General features: G+C 40.4%; 1 protein-coding gene across 3 annotated transcripts in view; it reads left to right on the top strand.

The window, feature by feature from the left end:
* Positions 1–25,241, top strand: part of GLT1D1 (glycosyltransferase 1 domain containing 1) — a 116,084-nt gene that overhangs the window by 32,130 nt on the left and 58,713 nt on the right. For all 3 annotated transcript variants that reach the window (XM_055550303.1, XM_055550301.1, XM_055550302.1), the window contains exons 4-6: positions 3,247–3,298; positions 17,059–17,095; positions 19,270–19,326. In XM_055550303.1, the coding sequence (XP_055406278.1) occupies positions 3,247–3,298; positions 17,059–17,095; positions 19,270–19,326 (146 nt within the window). The remainder of the gene's footprint in view (positions 1–3,246; positions 3,299–17,058; positions 17,096–19,269; positions 19,327–25,241) is intronic.

The following is a 25,241-nucleotide window of genomic DNA, read 5'->3' as shown; positions in this document are numbered from 1 at the left end:
ACTGCAGATGGTGACTGCAGCCATGAAATTAAAAGACGCTTACTCCTTGGAAGGAAAGTTATGACCAACCTAGATAGCATATTCAAAAGCAGAGACATTACTTTGCCAACAAAGGTCCGTCTAGTCAAGGCTATGGTTTTTCCAGTGGTCATGTATGGATGTGAGAGTTGGACTGTGAAGAAGGCTGAGTGCCGAAGAATTGATGCTTTTAAACTGTGGTATTGGAGAAGACTCTTGAGAGTCCCTTGGACTGCAAGGAGATCCAACCAGTCCATTCTGAAGGAGATCAACCCTGGGATTTCTTTGGAAGGAATGATGCTAAAGCTGAAACTCCAGTACTTTGGCCACCTCATGCGAAGAGTTGACTCATTGGAAAAGACTCTGATGCTGGGAGGGATTGGGGCAGGAGGAGAAGGGGACGACAGAGGATGAGATGGCTGGATGGCATCACTGACTCGATGGACGTGAGTCTGAGTGAACTCTGGGAGTTGGTGATGGACAGGGAGGCCTGGCGTGCTGCGATTTATGGGGTCACAAAGAGTCGGACACGACTGAGTGACTGATCTGATCTGATCTTTGATGAAAACCCTCCCAAGAATCTCATTCTTCCCTGTTGTCTTAAATACACTGTAGCTCCTACTGATGCCTCATCCTGGGAGTCAAATGAGCAGGATGTGATGGTGGGGACCATTACGTAGGTAGGAACAGTCACTGTCAGCCTCCAGGCTATGATGCACACAGAGTCCGCTCTGCACACCTAGGACATTTTTCATTTCTTTTCTCCCTCTCTCCATTCTTTTCTCACCCTCACCTGTTTGGATTTTAGGGCAAACTCCTGTTGGAATTTACAGCAAAACTGTTCCTTCTCTTGCTTATTCACTCATTCAGCTGGCAGGTATTTTTGCCTCCTGGGTGCCAGACGCTCCAAGGGGCTGGGGTGGTGGATGTGAGCAGAGCAGTGTTCCAGCACATGTGGAGCTGACATTCTCACAGGAAGCGAGAGCGTCAGACTTGCCAAATGAGTGGATTTCCCTTTCCACAAAAGCCTGAGGACTGCACTTGTGCATGTATTCATCAATGCTGTAATGAGGTACAATGCACAGTCTTAGTGTCACTGACCTCGTTCTCTGTTCAATGACTCTTCTTGGTTCTTGGGATCTTTTCTTTTTTGACAGTGTGAGGCTGTCACTGGACACGTGGGGTGCCCTAACGTCTTGCAGATGTGCTGGTAGTTGCATGAGTACTAGTGGAAAATAATAATAGCAGATGTGAATTGAACTAGGGACCAGGAACTGTGGCAGGCAATTTACAGGCAAGATGTTCTTTGTTTGGTTCTTAAGTTTCTCATTTTTGCAGTTTTCTGCCAATGAAAGTTTCTACAGTCCTTGAAACTGCTGTTTAGTTGCTTGTCTCTCCTTTTTATCTCCATTTTTTGGAAAAAAATTGATGGCCTTAGAATACAGTTGATTTTATCATTTCACCAATGTTTGGGGGCGGGGCATAGAGAGCATCTCACTGGATTCTCCAATCCCTACTGGACTCAGATGCAAAGTTTAATGTGGTCTGGTCCTCGCCGCTCATGTTTAACATACACAAAGGGAAGGATTCCGTATTTCTCCCTTAAGTAAGGAGCATACGATTGGCTGTGTCTGGGATTGGTTGCTGGTTGTAAAAGTGGGAGGGGAGAAGGGAAGGCTTGGAGAAGACACAGACAAGGGAATACAAGCTCCCCTTTCTGGGTCACACCACAGGGGAAGAATCACATAATAATGTGATTATTATCATAATCACATAATAATCACATAATAATGCTTTTTTTGTTGACTATGCTGTGTGTGCAGCTTGCAGAACTTTAGTTTTCCAACCAGGGATCGTATCCTGACCACAGAAGCACCAAGTCGTAACCACTCAACTGCCAGGGAATTCCCTATTAATGGGTCTTTGCTCCAACATTCTTTACTGCACTGTTTGTATAATGATGATTTTCTATTTCTACCACTCCTACATTGGTTAATTGGAATTCTACTGCAAGAAGAGTTGTCTGTTTGACCCCAGTTACTTGTTCAATTATTTATATAGTTATATCAACATGGACTCATGGCTATTTATTTTTATTTTATTGGGTTGGCCAAAAAGTTTGTTTGGGTTTTTTTGTGCCATCTTACGGAATAAATTTTTTTTTTAAATAAATTTATTTATTTTAATTGGAGGCTAATTACTTTATAATATTGTAGTGGTTTTGCCATACATTGACATGAATCCACCACGGGTGTACATATGTTCCCCATCCTGAACCCCCCTCCCACCTCCCTCCTCATCCCATCCCTCTGGGTCATCCCAGTGCACCAGCCTGAAGTACCCTGTCTCATGCATCGAACCTGGATTGGCGATCCGTTTCACATATGACAATGTATATGTTTCAATGCTATTCTCCCAAATCATCCCACCCTTTCACTCTCCCACAGAGTCCAAAAGACTGTTCTGTACATCTGTGTCTCTTGCTGTCTTGCATATAGGGTTATCATTACCATCTTTCTAAATTCCATATATATGTGTTAGTATACTGTATTGGTGTTTTCCTTTCCGGCTTAATTCAGTCTTACAAAATGAATTTTTGGCCAACTCAATATTTGACTCTGTAGCTCCTATTACTTTTTTTGGTACCCAAATCACCCCAGTCATGGCCATCGGAGATATTTTGAGTTGACTTCTGCATCCTTTCAAAAAGCCCTCTCTATATTTTGAACTCTCTTACTTTCTGGCTACATACCTGTTTCACTCCGTGGGTACCCAGTCCCGCTTCTGGAAACATGCAATTCTTAATGAGTGGGGACATTCACATTCTTTGTCCACAAACATTCAATAAATCTTAAGCACTTCAGCCTAGTCTTCCTTTAGCGAAGCTAGTGAACCACATATCCTGCCCCTGAATATTAAGAAGTTCCTTGCTTCTCTCATCCATCTTGCTTTCTGTCGTTATCTCTGCTTCTCTCTCCTTCCATAAAGGAACAAGAAAGATAGGAAGCTTTGAGCTTCATTTGTTTATTTCCTGCCTACACAACTTCTTTTTTTGGATGTGAGTGGAGATGAGACCTAATAGCCAACGACCACGACTTATAGAGATTGATTGCGCTGTAAATTCTGCTTCTCACCTGTCTGTCACCATTTGTTCCAGAGCACTGTTTTTCAGTTATGTTGATTAGATTCTGTCCTAATTGTTATCATTCTTTTTGTTCGCTTTCCTAGGTTTGCTGTCGCTTTCACGGAGTCAATGAAGGAAACGGCACAAAGACAGTGGGTAGGTGTTCCTTTCGTGTTTTGGTTTGGGCAGGGCTGGCAAAGTTGCAGGATTGGAGAACAGGAAGGCAGTTTTATTAAAGAGCTGACCAAATTCCTATCGTCACTGCCCGTCCGTGGTGGCCATCATGGTGTATTATATTTTTCATATATTGACTTTTTCTTTTTTTTTAATTTGTGTAGGTACTCTTAAACCTTCACTGATTTTTTTTTCTGATGTTCTTGAATAGCAAAAATAGCCCAATACCCAGATCTTTTCATGCTTTGTCAGTTCTCCTTTTGTGTGCTCAGATGCAATGGTTTACAAATCACACTGTAAATGTTGCAGCATCCTCATACACATTGAGAAAATCTGATTGCACAAGTAGTCCTTTAGGTGGCACCTGGAGTTTCCTAGGCTGGACTCTTATGTGAAGAGCATTAACAAGCAGAGAGCTTTGTTGCTCTGCGAGTTAATGCCCTTATTGACTTTCTAAATTCATTACAACTTAGGGGACAGGTGAGAGGAGCTGCTGCTGCTGCTGCTAAGTCGCTTCAGTTGTGTCCGACTCTGTGCAACCCCATAGACAGCCTCCTACCAGGCTCCTCTGTCCCTGGGATTCTCCAGGCAAGAACACTGGAGTGGGTTGCCATTTCCTTCTCCAATGCATGAAAGTGAAAATTGAAAGTGAAGTCGCTCAGTCGTGTCCGACTCTTAGTGACCTCATGGACTGCAGCCTACCAGGCTCCTCCGTCCATGGGATTTTCCAGGCAAGAGTACTGGAGTGGGGTGTCATTGCCTTCTCCGAGAGGAGCTGGTGGGAGTCTAAATCCTCTGTAGAGCCCTGGTGGAGCCGGTGTATGCGAAACTAGAGAGAAAAGCCAGCCGAAATGCCACTTTCCTTGGGTGGACCGTAGGCACAAGGCTATTTTCTCAGGAGGTGGCCCCCTGCAGTGTGCCAGCAGGATTGCTGGCCCCTGGGCTTTGCCAGCCAATCATTGTGCTGGCACTTACACACTTACACCACAGCACTCACACCCTTGTCATCTGGAAGCATTATTCTTGTTGGTGGCATTTTGCTGGTTATGTGCATTCTTTATCTATAGGATTTCAACTCATAAAATCTTATGCTTGGAAACGGCTACAATGCAACAAGGGCAGACACAGTCTTTGTGGGAATGGTGGTCCTTTACCAAAGCCCAGAGTACCGTGTGCACTTGAGGATCCCCTGCAGCCAGATTGGGGAGAGTCTTTTTTTTTTTCACCTCAAACAATCCAAGGGGGCGTTTTACAGTGCAGTGTAATGAATGAAAAACAGCAAGCTTCCTAGCTGCTAGTTTCATGTCTGTATCAGTTTGACTGTTCATCAGCCTTATGGCAGTGATGTACCAGTGGTTCTCAAAGGGGTTTCCCTGGGACTCTCAGGATCTCTACAGAGTCAAACCAATTTCCTTCATAATGCTCAGACATGATGAAAGGCAAAAACCTTTTTCACCATGTGGAGAGCATTGGTGAGGAAAACACTGATGCCTTCATCCTCATGAAGGCAGGGGTACCCATGGATTATTCACCATCACCCACTTGTAGTTAAAAAACAAGAGCTAGTTTCGCTTAGAAATGTCCTAGATGAAGCGTAAAAATTATTGATTTTCTCAAATATTAATCTTTGAATACATTTTTAAAATGTTTTGGTGTGTTGACCTGGAAAATATATATCAGCTGTTTCTGCTGGGTCTGAGTGAAGAATGAGGTTATCTTGAGCAAAAGCCCTGGTGGGATGTTGGGGTTGTAGACTGAATCAGTTACTTCTTCATAGGATTTTTTTTTTTTTTTTTTATCTGAAAGACTGGTGGCCAAGTTATGTTTCCTCAGACTTGGGCATCTGGCAGTCATTTAGTCATTTCCTTAAAAATGAGACAATTGAGTGAGTTGCTTCCAGGAAAACAATGAGTAGTATTTATTGCCAATGACACCATTTGAATTTTCAAGCAAAAATTAGAATTTGGTAGAAAATGCCAAGGACAGAAGAGCCTAGTGGGCTATAGACCATGGGATGGCAAAGAATTGGAGGCGACTGGGAGACTGAGCACACACACAAGCTGCCAAGAGGCAGACCGCTTCCCTGCACAGCCTCTCCTAATGAGATCAGCCATCATGTTAACAAATGTGATTTTTTTGTTTCGAATGCTGTTTAATGAAATGGTTCCACGTTAGGAAGACCCGTGTCAGTCAGTGAACCAATATTTTTCAAAAGACTAATAGGTGGCACTACAGAACGATCCATAGATAACAGAACCATCAAAGTGCAAGACAGACCTATGGATTTTACTGTATCAGAATGTGATGTAGTTTCAGGTTCTGTCTTGCAACTCACATTTAAGTTTCGGTGTCATAAGTTCAGTCGCTCAGTCATGTCTGACTCGTTGTGACCCCGTGGACTGCAGCACAGCAGGCTTCCCTGTCCATCACCAACTCCCAGAGCTTGCTCAGACTCATGTCCATCGAGTCAGTGATGCCATCCAACCATCTCATCTTCTGTTGTCCCCTTCTCTTCCCACCTTCGATCTTTCCCAGCATGAGGGTCTTTTCCAATGAGTCAGTTCTTTGCATCAGGTGGCCAGAGTGTTGGAGTTTCAGCTTCAGCATCAGTCCTTCCAGTGAATATTCAGGACTGATTTCCTTTAGGATTGACTGGTTGGATCTCCTTGTAGTCCAAGGGACTCTCAAGAGTCTTCTCCAGCACCACAGTTTAAAAACATCAATTCAGCTTTCTTTATAGTCCAACTCTCACATCCATACATGGCTACTGGAAAAACCACAGCTTTGACTAAACAGACCTTTGTCTGCAAAGTAATGTCTCTGCTTTTTAATATGCTGTCTAGGTTGATCATAGCTTTTCTTCCAATGAGAAAGCGTTTGGTGTCATATCCAAGAATAAAACCCATAATGATCTGAAAAGGCTCAGGAAGGGCTAAGATTAAAATAATCCTTGCCATTTCAACTACCTATCAGCAAGAAGCAGAATTTTCTTTCTATACTTCAGCCTAAACAACATATGGAAACAGATTGAATAGAGTAGCAAATATGAGACTCCAGCTGTCTTCTGTTAAGCCAGACATAAAAGAGGGGTTTTCCTTGTTGAAGCATTTTTCTCCCCCATGAGTTTTCCCCCCCCTTTCTCCAATTTCTCAATTTTTTAAAATTTATTTTTTAATCAGAGAATAATTGCTTTACAATGTTCTATTGGTTCCTGCCGTACAACATTGGTTCCTGCCAGTCATAACTATATGTGTATATACATATATCCCTTCCTTTTGAGCCTCCCTTCCACCCTACCCTCCCACCCCTGTAGGTCATCACAGAGTGCCAGGCTGGGCTCCCTTAACTTCTCGATTTAAACGTCACCTTTGTCCATAAAATCTATGTGTCTCCAAAATTGGTAGAGATCTGTTCACTGCTGTATCAGTTACTTCTTTCTACATAATAAAGCTCATCAAACATAGTGCTTTAAGACAAACATTTATCCTGTGTTCTTTGTGTTGTCTGGGCATTTCTGGCTGAGGTCGGCTCAGCAAGGCTGGGTGCTCCAGCATGGCTTAGCTCACATGCTGGAGCCCCTCAGCTGGGCTGGCTGGGACATTTGCTGTCTCTCTCTGTGTGCTCTATTGCCCTGTATTAAGCTCAGTGGCAGGAGAGTGCAGGCACCAGTGCATGAGCTGGCTGCACGCTTCTGCCTGTGTGACGTTTGCTTCTGTCCTGTTGGCCAGAGCAAGTCAAGAATGGAGACATTATCTCCACCTCATTACAGGATGATCTTCAAGAGAGCCTTGAAAAAGCTTGGATTCAAGGAGCGGGTGATCTGTGGTCCATTTTAATAATCTGCCACACTTAGCGTTTGTCCCTCACGATTATAACACTTCTTTCCTTTACTTTTCTCTCCATGTGGCTGTGAGCTCTTTGAGGTCAGGAACCAGATATGGTTCACCCCGTTATCCCCAGAGGTAGCATAACACCTCCCATTCAATACATTTTTGTCCAGTTGACTTTGTCAGGAATGGATCCTCCTTTAAAAGTTTTTAATATAGAAATGTCCAAGCATGCACAAAAGTAGCAAGAATAGTCAGGTAAAAATCTATATACGTACTGTCTACTTAGTATTCTCCAATCCTTATTTAATCTGTTCTCATTCTCTACTCACAACTCCTACACACACACACACACACACATTTCTTTTTTCTGGACTATTTTAAAAAATCACAATCACCATGCCATTTTATGGTTTTAACTTTCCAACCCAGCTTTTATTCTGAACAACTAATTGCTGTAGTTAGCTTCCAATTTTTGAGTCTATAAACCCCTTTGGGTGGCCCCGATAAAAGTCCCCTTAAGTAGCATTACAATTTGATGAATGTTTTATGTTTCATTATTTTTTTTAAACTTTTTATTTTGTATTGGAGTATTGATGATGAACAATGCTGTGATAGGTTCAGGTGCACAGCAGAGTGATCATTCCATCTTATCTGTGCATATATGCCATTTACCTGCAAATATTCCTCGGGTAAAAGCTTTTTTTTTTTTTTAAACATATGCTCCATGTTATGGATCCATTTGTCGGCAGGAAGATCATAGTGTGTAAGGAAGAATAAAAAAGGGCTCAGGGATGTTAACATTTTATGAATAAGTTGGAAGAACTTGAGTCAAGGAGTTTAGATGAGGAAAGGGAGGAGTATGGAGCCTTTGAGTTGCAGACGCATTGAATTAGAGACAAAGATGGAACCCGAGGGGTAACTGTCCAGCTGTGGTCAGAAAGGAGTGCAGCTGGAGATAACAGATGTTGGAGTTACCAGTGTCAAGGTGATACTTGAAGCGTGGAAATGATTATTCTTAGATGGGATTAACTTTTAGACGTGATGATGAGAAAGTGGTGTTAAGAACAGAGTTCAATTACATTTGGGGCCGACTTTGCAGTCCTGGTGATAATAGCTAGCAGTATCCTATATAAAGAGTCAATTCTTTTTTTTTTGGCTGGGCCGAGGGGCTTGCTGGATCTTAGTTCCCCTTCCACTGCGGTGAGCCCTGAGCCACTGAGTGCAATGAGAGCAGAGTCCTACCCACTGAACAACCAGGGAATTCCTGGAAGGATCATCTTACATTTCAAGATTAAGTTGGCCATTTGCCTGTCACCCAGGAGGTCAGTCACACTCTAATCCTGGGTTAGCAGTCTTTGTTTTCAGAAAGATACTTTCCCGAATATAATAACAAGGCATTTGAAGAAAAATGGGAGAAGTCAACGAAACTTGTTTGGTTTAGGATGATGATATCAGAGGCAGTATCATAAAAGCTCATAGCAGAAAGGATGAATTTATTTTTATAGTTTAAAGTGGTGGAGTTAGTTATTAAATTCGAATGTGAACCTGTTTTTTTTTTTTTAATACAGCTTTTTGGAATTTTGGGTTTTTTTGGTGGATGATTTTTCGATAAAGTTAGCTCAATATCTTTATTTGATTAGTTTTTAAAAATAAAAACTATATAGAAATAATATAAAGGTTAACTGTTCAGCCATATCTTTGGAATTCTTTGAGATGGATTTTTGTGGAAAGACTGTTTATAGATCTGTGTTCTGAACAGTGATGCAGTTTTTGAATAATTAAGGTTTGTTCTTCATTATTGAACTGCGAGCTTTTGTTTTTAATTCTTTCTTCTTTATTTTGGTGAGCAGGCTTGACTCAGGTATAAATATAGCTAATCCTTTCTAATTATTATCAGACCAGAATCAAGTTCCAATAATCCCAGATTAGAAAGAAAGATTTACAGCCTTTGCTTCTTACCGCTTTTGTGATTTCATTAGAGTCTGTGTAGATAAATACAGTTTTGAGCATAAAAGCTGGCCTAAAACTTATATTTTCTCAAGCTTCATTTGTATAAAAACACATGCTTGCTCTTACAAAATTTTAATTTTATTAAAAAAAAAATCTAATTTTATTAAAATTTTTTTTTTTTTTTGCCTCTGCCATGTGGCATGTGGGATCTTAGTTCCCTGGTCAGGAATTGAACCCATGCCTCCTGCATTGGAAGTGTCCTCACACCACTTAACCACTGCATCACCAGGGAAGTCCCCATAGGCACTCTCTTGATACCAGTTCTAGAAGTTCAGTGCAACCTACAAAGGTGAGCCATGGATCTAATTTAAAATTTTCTGGTAGCCACATTTTAAAAAGTAAGTGGAAACAAGAAAAATCAGTTTTAATGATCTGTTTGACTTAATCCACCTCCTGGAGTTAGCCAACCTGTGAAAGATAAGCCAACCTGCAAAGACTGCCCTCACTTTTGACATCGACTGCAAGTTCAGGGGGTCCCCAGAACCAGCCTCAAGTTTGAGAATTTCCTTGCAAGATTCAGAACTCACTGAGTGTTATTATACTCACAGTTATGGTTTATTGCTGGGAAAGGATACAGACTACAATCAGCCAGAGGAAGAGACACAGGGGCTGATCCTCCATGGCCTTCTCCCTGGTGGAGCCAAGACGGTGTGCCCTCTGGTTATCCACCTGTGGTTATTTTAACCTCCAGTTATTTTAAAACAGATTTTATTAGTGTATAGTTGCTTTACGATTTTGTGTCAGTTTCTGCTGTACAACAAAGTGAATCAGCTGTATGTATACATGTATCCCCTTTTTTTGGATTTCCTTCCCATTTAGGTCACTACAGAGGACAGAGTAGAGTTCCCTGAACTATGTAGTAGGTTCTGATTAGTTACCTATTTTATACATAGTAGTATATGTACGGGACTTCCCTGGTGGCTCAGACGGTAAAGCGTCTGTCTACAATGTGGGAGACCTGGGTTCGATCCCTGGGTTGGGAAGATCACCTGGAGAAGGAAATGGCAATCCACTCCAGTACTATTGCCTGGAAAATCCCACGGACAGAGGAGCCTGGTAGGCTACAGTCCATGGTGTCGCAAAGAGTTGGACACGACTAAGTGACTTCATTTCACTTTACTTCACTTCAGTTTATATACACCAGTCCCAATCTTCCAGTTCGTCCCACCCTCCTTCCCCGCCTTGGTGTCCATATGTTTATTCTCTACATCTGTGTCTCTATTTTTGCTTTGCAAATGAGTTCATCTGTACCATTTTTCTAGATTCCACATATATGAATTAATATGCAATATTTCTCTTTCTGACTTCACTCTGTATGACAGACTAAAAATAGAACTACCATATGACCAGCAATCCCACTTGTGGGCATATACCTGGAGAAAACCATAATTCTGAAAGATATATGCACCCCAATGCTTATTGCAGCACTATTTGCAATAGGCAAGACACGGAAGCAACCTAAATATCCATCCACAGAGGAATGGGTAAAGAAGATGTGACACATATGTACCATGGAATATTACTCAGCCATGAGAAAAAGAAATCGTGCCATTTGCAGAGATATTAATTACCTTCCAGTTATTGATCTGAGACAGTATACACAGAGTTTTGCTAGCCCAGGAAGCTCACTCGAGTTTGGTGTCCAAAGTTTATACTGGGGCTCATTACATAGACTTGATTCATTGACTACATGGTTGAATCCAGTCTCCCAAGTGGACTGATACCACTTGACCCAAAGGTCCCACCTTCTATCACATTGTGGTCTTCCTGGCTTGCCAGTCCCCACCTAAGACTGTTAGCTGTGGCTGGCCCCACCCTAGGCAATACATGCCCCTTAGGAATCACATAGATTATTTCCTAGAAACCTAGGGCACGAGCAGGACCTGTCTTGGCCGAGGCCACGTTCTTATTTTTTTTTTTTTTTTAATTTGGTTGCATCAGATCTTAGTTGTGGCACACAGGCTTAGTTGCCCCATGGCATGTGGGATTGGATTTCGATTAAGAAAGTTTTATATCTTTTAGTTGGAATGCCTTTGTTTGGGCTGGTCATTATTTTTTTAATGTTACTTATGTCAGCCTTAATGTGACGTCCTGCCTACTTTGTAAGGGAGCACTGTCCCAGGGGGCTTTTTACTAGGTCTGCATTAGTATTTACCACCCAAGTTCAATATTGGTTATGTTTTGGGATAGTACTACTCTGTTGTTTTGTGATATTTTACCTTTGATTTGGTGTGTTTAAGAATTTGATTCACCATACATGTCTAACTGTGATCTAGGCATTGTACAAATTTAAAACTAGTCTAAAAAGAACTTTGATTTCTTGCCACAGTAACAGACCTTCAGAATGCAAATTTGCGCACTTCTAATTCTAGTCTGTGTTCAGAATGCTTTCTCTAAACTCACCAGGCTTTTACCAGAAAATGTTACTATTTCACCAGAATAATTAAAAACAAATTCGGTATGAATATAGTCTTAACTGAAGCCTTTTCTCTCTGCAGAACCAATGAGTGTGGTTTAATTTGTCTCCATTGAGTTCAAAACCCCACAGGCCTGTGTAAAGTTTAATTGCACTGTTCATGTGCTTTTTTTCTAATAAGTACTCAGCTAAAAGGACTTTTTCTAAATTCAAATATTTATTTGTTAACTATTTTTACAAAATCGTGAGCTTGAGTCAATATTGCTTGATGCAATTATCAGATTCAGAACAACCAACATGTCACATGGGTACTCTTTGCTGAGTTTAGTGCTGAGCTAAGTTTCCTGGCATTGTTACTTTTTAGTGAGGTTTTTTTTTTTTTTTTTTTTTTATTATGAAACTGAGTCCCTGCCTCCAGAGCCCTCGTGTATCTACCCTGCCTTGGCACTCCTTAAAGAAAAATAACTTTCTGGAAGCAGTTAGGCGATACTTAAAGAGTAATTTTCCTTTCATTGTGTACCTATACTCATCAAAGTTCTTTTGGAAGTTAAAATACAGAAAGCCAGACAGATCTCATTGGCTGTCATATGCCCGGTTCATGGCACAGGTGAGCTCAAAAGGCCAATGTCCGTGTTAGTTCTGTTCTAATCTGAATGGGCTGCCTCTTGCCTAATCGTTGAAGTTCGGTGTCCTGAGAATTGCTTATTTCTTCTTCTTCCTGCATGGCCTACTGCTTTATATCTGATCCTCTTTGAAAAATCACATCGACAGAAGCTACACAGACCACATCTTTTATTATAGCTTCTACTACAGTGGAAACTTAGGAAACATTTGCTTCCTTTGTTTCATCTCTGGAAACCCTAGTTTGTAATGCTGGCCCTCCCTGCAAATAGGCTGCAAAGGAAGCTCTAGGGACTGGTCATATCCTAGGAAGCTAATCATTTCTAATAACTTCTATTATGATTGGCTTCCCTCAGAGATTTCTTGATAGAACTGCAAGTGTTCTTTGCATTTTTTCCCCCATGTGAGATCCTTGGGAATTGAAAAATTTTAAAGTTTTTCCAAAGAATGGAAAAACTCGTCAATTTCAGAGTATAGATTCTGAGTTAACATTTCCCATAACCTGGGGCACAAACTTTTGGAATGGTCTGAAGTATTGCTTCTAATTCAAAAGATTACTAAGGCACAGAATGGTAGGGGAAGCTCCTGAATAAAATCAGCAATGTGTGCATGAATAAAATCATCTATGCATATGTGCTAAGTCGCTTCAGACGTGTCCGATTCTTTGCGACCCAGTGGGCTGCAATCTACCAGGCTCCTCTGTCCATGGGATTCTCCAGGCAAGAATCCTGGAGTGGGTTGCCATGCCCTCCTGCAGGCAGATTCTTTACCACTAGCGCCACCTGGGAAGCCCCAGATCACCAACGATTCCACGTTATTTACTCCATAGATTTAACTGTATTTTTTAAAAATCTTCCTGGGGATTTTCCTGTTGGCATTCCTATTTCTTGAATCGCTGGACTACATTACCTATTACACATTCATGCCTTGATTTTTGCCCAGGATTGTTTTAGTTTTATTTTTATTGCCTGTTCCAGATTGGATCCCCTGAAATGAGACCTCAATTTAGTTTTCAGATTTCTCCCCCATATCATTCGTGGATTTTTTTCCTTTTCTTGAAAAGTCTTGGCTTGGTTCAGTTGTAAGAATTCCGTGAAAAGGTCGTGTCCCCTCCTTTTTATTTTTAATTCTTTTTTATTTTTTAGGCTTGCCTCTCAGCTTACAGGATCTTAGTTCCCCAACCAGGGATTGAATCCAGGGCCCTGTCAGTGAAAAAGCTGAATCCTAACCACTGGACCATCAAGGAATTCCCAGGACATTATTTTCTTTTCTTGCTTAAAAACAATTTTTAAGGTGAAAAAGAAAAAGGAGAAAAGAAGAGACCTGTGTCACCTGAAAACTGTCCAATTTCTGTGTTTTGTGATATATTTCAAGAGTTTTACACTTATTAGTCATGATTTCTTTGAACTCAAATCCATCATTAGAAGTTGTATTGAAATTGAAAATAAAAATTAATGGTTTTTGCCACCTGTAGAGGATGAAACTATGCACAGATTTTTAAAAATAATATTTATTGTGCTTTCCACTTAGCATAAAGTTTAATTTCAGGTCATATTAATCAAAGAGTGGGAAATTTTTTTGTTGTTGCCATCTGTCTGGTATTCCATTATACTACTACTACTAAGTTGCTTCAGTTGTGTCCGATTCTGTGCGACCCCATGGACTGCAGCCTACCAGGCTCCTCCGTCCAGGGGATTTTTCGGGCAACAGTACTGGAGTGGGGTGCCATTGCCTTCTCCCGGTATTCCATTATATAAAGGCATAAATGAGTATTTAAGTTTGTTACAAAGTCCCATATACTTTTAAGTATTTATCCAAAAAGGCCTTAGCTTTTTATATCTAGTGCTAACTGCTAAGTCACTTCAGTTGTGTCCGACTCTGTGCAATCCCATAGATGGCAGCCCACCAGGCTCCCCCTGTCCCTGGAATTCTCCAGGCAATTTATATCTAGTAGTGGGTCAAATTAAGTAATGGTTTCACATAGACATTAAAAATGGAGAAAAAAAAAATGGAGCATCTTCCTTCTCCATCCTTCCTACACACACATATACACAGTCTTCTTTTTCATTTTATGCATCAGTGAGCTCATCTTGCAAAGGAAATGATATATATGTAAGGACTTCAACTCATGTTATTTCAAGGCAAGTGAAACAACAATAAATATTGAGCAAAGAACGCTGATTTGTATTTAGAATATTTTAATATAGAGAATGATTTTCAAAATCAATATAAGGCAATTGGCTTTTGCCAGATAGCTTTTTAGTGATTGAAAATAACTCAGATGCAGATTTCTTTTATACTGTGCCTCTATTTTCTTGATTTGCCTGGGTAAGATCTTCAGATATCATTTATGACATGTTTTAAAAGCCTATGTCAGACTTGAGGGGGTTCAATAGATTCTGGGGAAATAATCCTCATAGACATAGGTAAAGATTAGCAGATAGACCCAGATGTTTCTACATAGGGTCAATTTATTCTGTTTATTGAGTTGAAATACCCATTTAATTAATTAATCTTTGTTTGTGCCCAAAAGAGATTTCTTGAGAGGAGCTTTTGGGGTATATTTATTTATTTTTTAAAATCCTGCATATCTTTTTAAGAATAAATGTTTCTTTATTTAGTTGGCTGTGTTGGGTCTTACCTGTGGTGTGCAGGCTTAGTTGCCCCACGGCATGTGGGATCTTAGTTCTGTGATCCCTCAGCAGGAATCGAACCCACGTCCCCTGCATAGGAAAGTGGACTCTAATCACTGGAACACCAAGGAGGTCCCCAAAGAGGTTTTCTGTATTTCTAATTGCACAGCACAGTTCTAATGAAAACAGTAGCAAGGCTATAAACTCCATGTTGCCGGACTTTCATGAATCGAATTTATATAGAATTATATTGAATGTGTTTTTGTCAAACACATTGTATTACCTTAAAAGTTAAAATGCCATCTGGGTGTATTTTTTTTACCATGCTTCAATACCCTTCTTATAGACATTTTCTAACCCAATGTTGTAGCCTTTAGGGCTGGTTAAAGAAGAGATGCTCTTAAGCCTGTACTGCATTCCAATGCAATTTTCTTCAGTTTTCTAATGAAATTATAATTAAACAAAAAGGAATGTTTTAGGGCTCTGAGCTAAATTCTGACATCAAATGGTTACTATTATCCATTTTTTTCCCATTTAAGTTAACATCTTTTTTAACTAGTAGAGGTTTTTGAAACTTTTGTGTGTGTGTGTATTTATTTTGGAGGCTTGCTATTTTAAGGGTTTTTTTTGTTTTAAGGATGCCTCTCTGCTCTATGGTGAATTGAGAAGGCTACGCAAGACTTTTAGAGGTCTCAGATGCCTCTGATGGTTAAATGTAACATATCATTCTAAGGTGAAAATCGAAACGAGACTGGTCTCCCTGTACCAACTTCCTATCAGCTGTTGTCCTAGCATGGCTGGAAGGTGCCTCTCCCAGAAACTTCCTGTCTAGTAGGGAGAGGGCAGGGTAACTTCTACTTCTCCTCATCAATTATTTCTCCCTTCTTGGGACTGCCTCACCTTGAATTTGTTTCCTAAAACATAAAACTGATTTGAGGATGAAGGTCAAGTGGACCAGCAGATCACATGCAGAATGTGGGCTCCAGGTCACCTTAAGGACCTCTCGGAGCACCCCCCACCACACACACACATTCAGAGCTGAGCATGGGGGAGACTTCTGGGATGGCCACTCTTTACCTAGTTTAGTCACTTCATGCATGGAGCTGATATTTAGGCCTCCTGGCCAAAAAGTGCACCTTTTAAGACTTTTTCACCCAGGTGACCATATCTTTGGCTACTTACGAGAAACACCCATTGGAACCTTTTAAGACTTTTTCACCCAGGTGACCATATCTTTGGCTACTTACGAGAAACACCCATTGGAACCTTTTAAGACTTTTTCACCCAGGTGACCATATCTTTGGCTACTTACGAGAAACACCCATCGGAACCTACTTGACCCTGCCGCCCTTTACAAGCGGATGTCTTACTCGGCTCCTGCAACTTCCGTTTTGGAGGTCTAACCCTGATTTTAAAAATATTTATGTCACTGTTTCAATATGAGCTCGAGAAATGGATTCTTTTTCTTTCTAGCAGTTTTGTGAAGTTCCACCAGAAAACATCACCAGGAATAGTGAGTTTATCTCTGGGGACCCATATCTAGGTGATCATGCAAGTATCACCTTGTCCCTTGATGTCAAAGAGGCTTTTCGGGAGGTGCTTTACAGGGTCATTAAGACCAGTCCATTCAGCTCCTGGAAGAATCTGCCCCCCTGATGCCTGTCCTTCTGTTTCTCAACATCTTTGGTTCCCGTCCTCCATCTCCATCTTCTCCTCCTTCTTTGTCTTCATCTCCTTCTCACTTCCTCCTCCTCCTTCTCCTTTGCCCCTTCCTCCTTTCTTCTCTAGAGGTGGGGAATGTACTCTCTCTTATTCAAGGACTTGTATCCTCAAACCACATTTCCACCCAAAACTTCGACCTTCAGCCTCAGCTCCTGATGTGCACTTGATGGGCTTTGTCCCTGGCATGTTTTCTGTCTGAGCTTCATAACTCTTTGACTAACATAGCAACTATATTACAGATATTTGTAATAATGCATAATGCTTGATTTAAGGGACATCTTTGTGCTTCTTATCTTAGAAATGCTGCATTTTTTAATGGGCTAACCCCCATTAAAAATAGAGGTAATTCTTTGCTCTTATAAAGTAACTAGTCTGTGAGCAGCTGTGTAGATGATTATTTTTGATGTTTGCCAAGAGGATATTTTTATGACCTTCCTTTTATTTCTAAGAAACAATGAGAATGGATTATCAAATTTACTTTTTTTTTTCTCTTTCTCCCCTTTTCAAAAGCCACATGCTAAGGATAAGATCTATGTCCAGAGTCAAGGTAAGAAATTTAAAATATGTATATTTAGGAAAAAAAAGTCTTTTATCTTTTATAGACACGTACTGAAATGGAATAATATGATGTCTGGGATTTACTTGAAAATAGTAAAATGGGTACATTTTTATTATTTTTATCATTAAGATAAAAAAGGAGAACCTTATAAAAGAATAATTTAAAATGTAGATCGCAGATCACTTAACAGAGTACAAATACTCTATCAGTGATATGTTTACAAAAGGAAAAGGATGAGCTTCTCCATTTATATTGAGTTGAGATGGGGGCCCCGGAACCCTCTGCCTCCATTCCAGCTCTTCCTGCCCTCCCCAGGGTCCTGCCCTGGTTGTGATTTCTGACATCCTTTCCTGAGACCCTCAGGATCTCCTAAACACACCTAGTAAAACACTGACCCACACAATAGACATCAGGGAATCAACAGTTCCAGGAAGAACACAGCTTAGTCCAAGCTGAGATTAGAACCAATGCTGAGCTCAGGGTCACAAGTTCAATTCCACATTATACACATCACATTGTTGTTATTGTTGTTGTCGTTCATCCGCTAAATCCTGGCCGACTCTTTGTGACCCCATGGACTGCAGCATGCCAGGCTTCCCTGTCCTTCATCTTCTTCCAGAGTTACACATTCCATTGTCACGGTATAAATGGAGTGGTGGTGTCAGGGATAATTTCAGAAGCAGAATCACTCATCAAATACACTTTTTCTCGGAGCCCTCATTTTAAAATGATGCGCTGACTCAGTGTGTATAAAAGGAGTGTGTCTGTGTCAGGGCAGGCCTGGAGTTGAAGCTCCCATTCCTCCTCCGTGGCCCCTGGTTTATAGCCACAGAAAACAATGGTGCAACAGGAAACACACGGGCTTTGATGTACCACGTGGGTTTGGCAGCCTCTAACACCTACACACTGAGTCATTTTGGATCCGATTAACCTCAGTGAACCTCAGTTTCCAGCCAGATAAACTGGAGGAATCAACCTGCTTAACAGGGCTTAAGGGTTTCCAGGAGGGCGTGGAACATACCCACCCAGATTCTGTGCCAGGGCCAGCATGGGATGGGCACCCCTTAACTAGCTACTGTTTGTTTAGTCAGTGTGAAAGGCCAACTTAGAGGTGTCTTGGAGAGATGATTCAATGACGTAATTTATACTCCATAAATTTTTAAGTCTTTTCTACTCTCAAGATAAATGTTGCCTCTGGATTTTCAAACATTTTAGTGTTCATTTTTTCAGAGCATTTTAAACGAAAATCTGCCTGAAGAAGTCACACAGCTAGCAGGCAGTCATGTATGATTTAGAGGGATGAGATGAGGAATTTTAAATAGATATAATTTCTGTGTAATTTTTTAAAATATAATTTTATTTATTTATTTTTGGCTGTGCTGGGTCTTCTTTGCTGTGAGGTCTTTTCTCTAGTAGTAGCAAGTGGAGACTACTCTCTAGTTCATTGCACGGGGTTCCCACTGTGGTAGCTTCTCTTGTTGAGGAGTACAAGCTCTAGGGTGAGAGGGCTTCAGCATTTGCAGCTCCCAGGCTCTAGAGCACAGGCTCAACAGTTGTGGTACACAGGCTTACTTGCTCCACTGTGCGTGGGATCTTACTGGACCAGGGATCAAACTCATGTCTCCTGCATTGGCAGATGGATTGTTCACCACTGAACCACCAGGGAAGCCCTGATAATTTCTTTTAGAGTTTAGTTGGTAGTGGTTTGGATACTTGTTACCTAAGTGAATATTTTTTAGGAACTCAAGCTTTCTGTGATCTAGAGACAGTTTGACCCAGGAATAGGTGGTGCGGTTGAAAGCGATGTATCTTTTCTCCTTGGGAGCTGTGGGCTCATTTTATTTTATTTTTAATTTAATTAAAAAATTTTTTTTTTCCCACACCACGCGGCATGCAGGATCTTAGTTCCCCTACCAGGGATCAAACCTGTGCCCCCTGCAGTGGAAGCATGGAGTCCTAACCACTGGAGCACCAGGGAAGTCCCTCATAGGCTCATTTTTAAACCTCAGGGGCTTGGAGAGATTAGTGGAAATTCAATGAAGCCCTCGGAACTTTAATTTTGTATGAGAGCCGAGTGTGACAGTTTTTAAAATGTCAACGCAAAATAACTGGCTATGTTTCAACAACGTGAACTTTCCTCTGATCTCTTTCCTTTGACCCAGGAATTGCAACAGTGCCGAACACCGCCTTTAACTGGAATACTTTTCTTCAGTGTTCAGGTAAGAGATGAGATCTTCCAGTAGGACTTTGACATGTGCATCTTGTCAATGCATCAGTTTCTTGCTAGGTTCATGTGGTTTTGAAGAAGGAGCTGTCAGGGTCAAAGAAACTGGGTGAAACAGTGGGAAGGGGCAAGGCACAATTAGAACAAGCTTTGTTTCTCCCCATCAGTGGTCTCATCCCCATGAACCTGGGGATGCAGGTGGAATGCAAGAGGAAGAGTAACACCAGCCTTTCTGATGCTGCTCTTGGGACAACCCCTCAGATGTTTAGTATCATGTGACAGCTGTTCTTATTAAGGATGCCGACCTCCTGTGTTCATTTGATGTATCTTTATTAGCTACACACATAGTAAGTCACCATGATAAAAAATTTTTGAAAAGGATATCAAATTGAGAAAAAAAATTTTAAACCACGTGAAATCTCAGCACCCAAAAGGAACTGCTATTAGTGTTTTGATTTATCTTTTTAAAAAATTTTATTTATTTTTCAATTGAATGATAATTGCTTTACAGAATTTTGTTATTTTCTGCCAAATATTGATATATCTTTCTCAACAGTTTTATATACGTATTAATGCTTTTCATAAATTTATGTATAATACCAGTATTGTGCTCTGTGTGCTGCGTACTAAATTGCTTCAGTCATGTCTGTCTCTTTGCAACGCTATGAACTGTAGCCCTCCAGGCTCCTTAATCCATGAGATTCTCCAGGCAAGAATACTGGAGTGGGTTGCCATGCCCTCCTCAATATCAATGTTACAGCTGTATTAATGTATTATATATTAATATATATTAATGTATTAATATCATATATATGATATTATCATCATATATATTAAAGTGATATGATCATATATTAAATATATAAAGATGTGATATTTATTATACATACATAATTATGTGTGATATCTATTTATATTGATAATATATGAGTTATATACAATGTAGATATGGTTTTATATTTTAATGTTTAAATAATACATGTGTACAAATAACCCTATATATAATGATTTTTGAAGACAAAAGTGCAGTCAAGCTATATTTGCTGCTCTAACATGCTGTATTCATTATGTTAATAACAATATGCTCTAACTTATTCTTTCTTAAAAATTTCTGAACTAAAGTAATATTTATAGGGAATGAGATATAGACTTCTCATTCTATGTAGAGTTAGATGTAGAATTAGATGATTTCTGACAAATGTATACATACCCTAATCCAGACAGATCACCATTCCACGACTCAAGAAAGTTCCCTCTTGTGCTTTTCCATATTTAATTCCCATCCTTCTGTAAGGAACTCTATTCCAGTTTCTATCATCCTCAGTTAGTTTTACCTAGTCTTAAACTTCATCTCAGTAGAATCATACAGTAAATACTGTTCATGTCTGGCATCTTTTTTGCTCAACGTAATGTTTTTGAGATTCATCCGTCTTGTAGGTTGATGTATCTGTAGTTCTTCCTTTTTTATTGTTGAGTCGTATTCCACTGTTCCTTGTATGGATGTGTCACAGTTTGTTTCTTCATTCTCCTATTGATGGACTTTTGGGCAGGCTTCCCTGATAGCTCAGTTGGTAAAGAATCCGCCTGCAATGCAGGGGACCCTGGTTTGATTCCTGTTTCAGGAAGATCCCCTGCAGAAGGGATAGGCTACCCACTCCAGTATTCTTGGGCTTCCCCTGTGGCTCAGTTGGTAAAGAATCCACCTGCAATGTGGGAGACCTGGGTTTGATCCCTGGGTTGGGAAGATCCCTTGGAGAAGGGAAAGTCTACCCACTCCAGTATTCTGGCCTGGAGAATTAAATTAAATTAAATACTAAATTAAATTCTAGTCCATGGGGTTGCAAAGAGTCGGACATGACTGAGTGACTTTCACTTTCTTTCACTTTGGGTTGCTTTCCATTTTTAGCTGTTATAAATAAAACCACTCTCCACACGTTTGTACACAAAATCTGGTGACCTTTGTTGGGATTTCTCTTGGATAAAGCCTGCAAGTTCAATAGCTTGAGTATAGGGTGGATACATGCTTAACTTTATAAAAGAACAGTCAAACACTTTTTGAAAGTGTTTTATACTTTACACTTTCAAAACTATCTTACACTTCCACAGACACTGGTGAGAGGTCTAGTTATGGCACATCCTTGCCAACAATTGGTGTTTTCAGACTATTCAATTGTAGTTATCCTAGGTGATAATGAATTGGTATCTGACTATGGTGTTGGCCATTCATGTGTCTTCTTTGGTGAGATGTCTAGCCAAGACTTTTGCCCAAATTTTTTAGCGTGTTGTCTTTTAATTCTCGATCTGCAGATAGTTTTTAAATTTATTTGTTGTTGTTGTTCTGGATAAAAGCTCACTCTCTCTCTCTCTCTCTTTTTTAATGTTGACAGATCTGTCTTTTTTTTGGTTGTGCTGGGTCTTGGTTGCTGTAAGGGGGCTTTCTCTAGTTACAGCAAGTGGGGGCTACTTTGGTTGCAGTGAGCAGGCTTCTCACTGTGGTGGCTTCTCTTGTTGTGGAGCACAGGCTCTAGGCGTGCAGGCTCAGTAGTTCTGGCACACGGGCTTAGTTGCTCCACAGCTTGTAGAATCTTCCTGGACTAGGGGTTGAACCCACGTCCCCTGCACTGACAGGTGATTTCTTAACCATTGGACCACAAGGGAAGCACATGGGCACAAGCTTTCTGTCAGAAAAGATTGTGATACATAGATTGTGAATATTTTCTTTCATTCTCTGGTTTACCTTTTTGTGTTCTTAACCATGTCTTTTGAAAAGCAGAGGTTTTAAATTTTGTTGAAGTCTAGCTTATCAATTTTTTCTTTAATGGTTAGTCTCTTGGAGTCCTATCTAAGAAATGGGCTTACCCTAAGGTCAAAAAAATATTTTCCTTATTTTCTTCTCCAGAAGTCTTAGCTTTTCCATTAGGATTGTGATCCTTCTGAAATTAATTTTTGTGTTATGGTAGGAGACAGGGATTGAAATTCATTTTTTTCCTATAAATTCCAATATCACTGAAAATGCTTTTCAACGAGTTGCTCTAGTCCCTTTGCTGAGAATGAGTTTACTGTATGTGTTCTTTTATGTACCTGTATATTGTTGTTAGTCGCTCAGTTGTGTCCAACTCTTTGTGAGCCCATGGACTATAGCCCACCAGGCTCCTCTGTCATTGGAATTCTCCAGGCAAAATACTGGAGTGGGTTGCCATTCTCTTCTACAGTGTATCTGTATATACCCACTCTGACTTCAGTATCGTGCTGTCTTGTTGCTGTAGATTTATGGTACATCTAGAAATCAGGCAGTGTTAGGCTATGACTTTGTTTCAGAATTGTTTTAGCTCTTCTAGGTTGTTTGCATACCCATATAAAAATTTTAGAATCATCTTGTCAGTTTCTATAAAATCTTGTTGCACTGACTCTATAGATTATTTTAGAAATATTTGATATCTTAGCAATTCAGTTCAGTTGCTCAGTCGTGTCCGATTCTTTGCGACCCCGTGAACTGCAGCACACCAGGCCTCCCTGGCCATCACCAACCCCCTGGAGACCACCCAAACCCATGTCCATTGAGTAGGTGATGCCATCCAGCCATCTCATTCTCTGTCATCCCCCTTCTCCTCCTGTCCTCAATCTTTCCCAGCATCAGGGTCTTTTCAAATGAGTCAGCTCTTCGCATGAGGTGGCCAAAGTACTGGAGTTTCAGCTTTAGCATCATTCCCTCCAAAGAAATCCCAGGGCTGATCTCTTTTAGAATAGACTGGTTAGATCTCCTTGCAGTCCAAGGGAGTCTCAAGCATCTTCTCCATCACCACAGTTCAAAAACATCAGTTCTTTGGTGCTCAGCTTTCGTTATAGTCAAACTCTCACATCCATACATGACCACTGGAAAAACCATAGCCTTGACTAGACGGACCTTTGTTGGCAAAGTAATGTCTCTGCTTTTTAATATGCTGTCTAGGTTGGTCATAACTTTCCTTCCAAGAGTAAGCGTCTTTTAATTTCATGGCTGCATTCGCCATCTGCAGTGATTTTGGTGCCCAGAAAAACAAAGTCAGCCACTGTTTCCACTGTTTCCCCATCTATCTGCCATGAAGTGATGGGACCAGATGCCATGATCTTAGTTTTCTGAATGTTGAGCTTTAAGCCAACTTTTTCACTCTCCTCTTTCACTTTCATCAAGAGGCTCTTGAGTTCTTCTTCACTTTCTGCCATAAGGGTGGTGTCATCTGCATATCTGAGGTTATTGATATTTCTCCCGGAAATCTTGATTCCAGCTTGTGCTTCCTCAAGCCCAGCATTTCTCATAATGTACTCTGCATATAAGTTAAATAAATAGGGTGACAATATACAGCCTTGACGTACTCCTTTTCCTGTTTGAAACCAGTCTGTTGTCCATGTCCAGTTCTAACTCTTGCTTCCTGACCTGCATATAGGTTTCTCAAAAGGCAGGTCAGGTGGTCTGGTATGCCCATATCTTACGGAATTTCCCACAGTTTGTTGTGATGCACACAGTCAAAGGCTTTGGCATAGTCAATAAAGCAGAAATAGATGTTTTTCTGGAACTCTCTTGCTTTTTCGATGCTCCAGTGGATGTTGGCAATTTGATCTCTGGTTCCTCTGCCTTTTCTAAAACCAGCTTGAACATCTGGAATTCACGGTTCACGTATTGCTGAAGGCTGGCTTGGAGAATTTGTCTTAAAATCTCTGTACATGATATATCTTTCCATTTGCTTGGCTCTTATTTATCTTCATAATGGTTTGTAAAGAAACATAATGGTTTCTTTCATGTCTTTAAAAAATATTTGTAAGAATTTTATTATTTTTGATGTATTATGAAGGTTTTTTTTTTAATTTCAGTTTTGAATTTTAGTTGTTGCTAGTATATAGAGGTACATTTGGTTTCTGTACATTGGCATTATATCTTGAAATCTTATTATTTATTTATTCTAATTACATCATGTTCTTAATTCCTTTTTTGTATTTAAAATACTATAAATGTATCCAAACAATCCTTTTTGTTGGACATTTAGATTTTTATTATTTATTAAATAATTTTATTTACTATTTTTATTTTTGTGTGCCCTGGGTCTTTGTTGCTGCACGAGGGCTTTCTCTAGTTGCAGTGAACGGGGGCTACTCTTCATTGTGGTGCATGAGCCTCTCGTTGCGGTTGTTTCTCTTGTTGCGGAACACAGGCTCTAGGCACACGGGCTTCAGTTGTGTCAGCACTTAGGCTCTAGAATGTGGGCTCAACAGTTGTGGTGCATGGGCTTTAGCTGTTCCATAGCATGTGGAATCTTCTCAGACCAAAGATAGAACCCATGTCCCCTGCGTTGGCAGGCAGATTCTTAACTACTGTACCACTAGGGAAGTCCAGGGCATTTAGATTTTTTAAAACCTTTTTGATATGCAGTGATGAAAGTGCTAGGATTTTAATCTTCATATGTCTGCCCAAATGTTTTCTTAGGAGCAATTCCTAGAGAAAGAATTGCTGGATTAGATTATGCATTTAACCAGAGCTTTCATACATTTTGTGTGATGGTCCCTTGGAGAGATGCCATCAGGGTGCATGTCCATCAGTGAAGCTCTGAGAGTTCCATTTTCCCTATGTATGGTGCCATTGTGTTTTTTGTGCTTGGTATGATCGAAGCATAATCATGGTATTTAAGCAAAATTTTATTGTACAGGATCTTTAAGTGTAGAAAGTTAAGTTGTCCACAGATGAAGCCCATAAGCATAAGCTGCTTGGGATTATAACTGCCTTACAGGCTGATCAGCCCAGTAATTCTGGTGAAGGTGCTAGAATAGCTATAATAATCTCAGCAAGGACTTCCCTGGTGGTCTAATGGTTAAGAATCCACCCTCCAATGCAGGGGACATGGGTTCAATCCCTGGTCAGTCAACTAAGATCCCACATGA

The sequence above is a fragment of the Bubalus kerabau genome, chromosome 16 (assembly GCF_029407905.1).
Source record: "Bubalus kerabau isolate K-KA32 ecotype Philippines breed swamp buffalo chromosome 16, PCC_UOA_SB_1v2, whole genome shotgun sequence".
Classification (NCBI taxonomy): Eukaryota; Metazoa; Chordata; class Mammalia; order Artiodactyla; family Bovidae; genus Bubalus; species Bubalus kerabau.
This window is presented reverse-complemented; position numbering and strand designations above follow the sequence as displayed.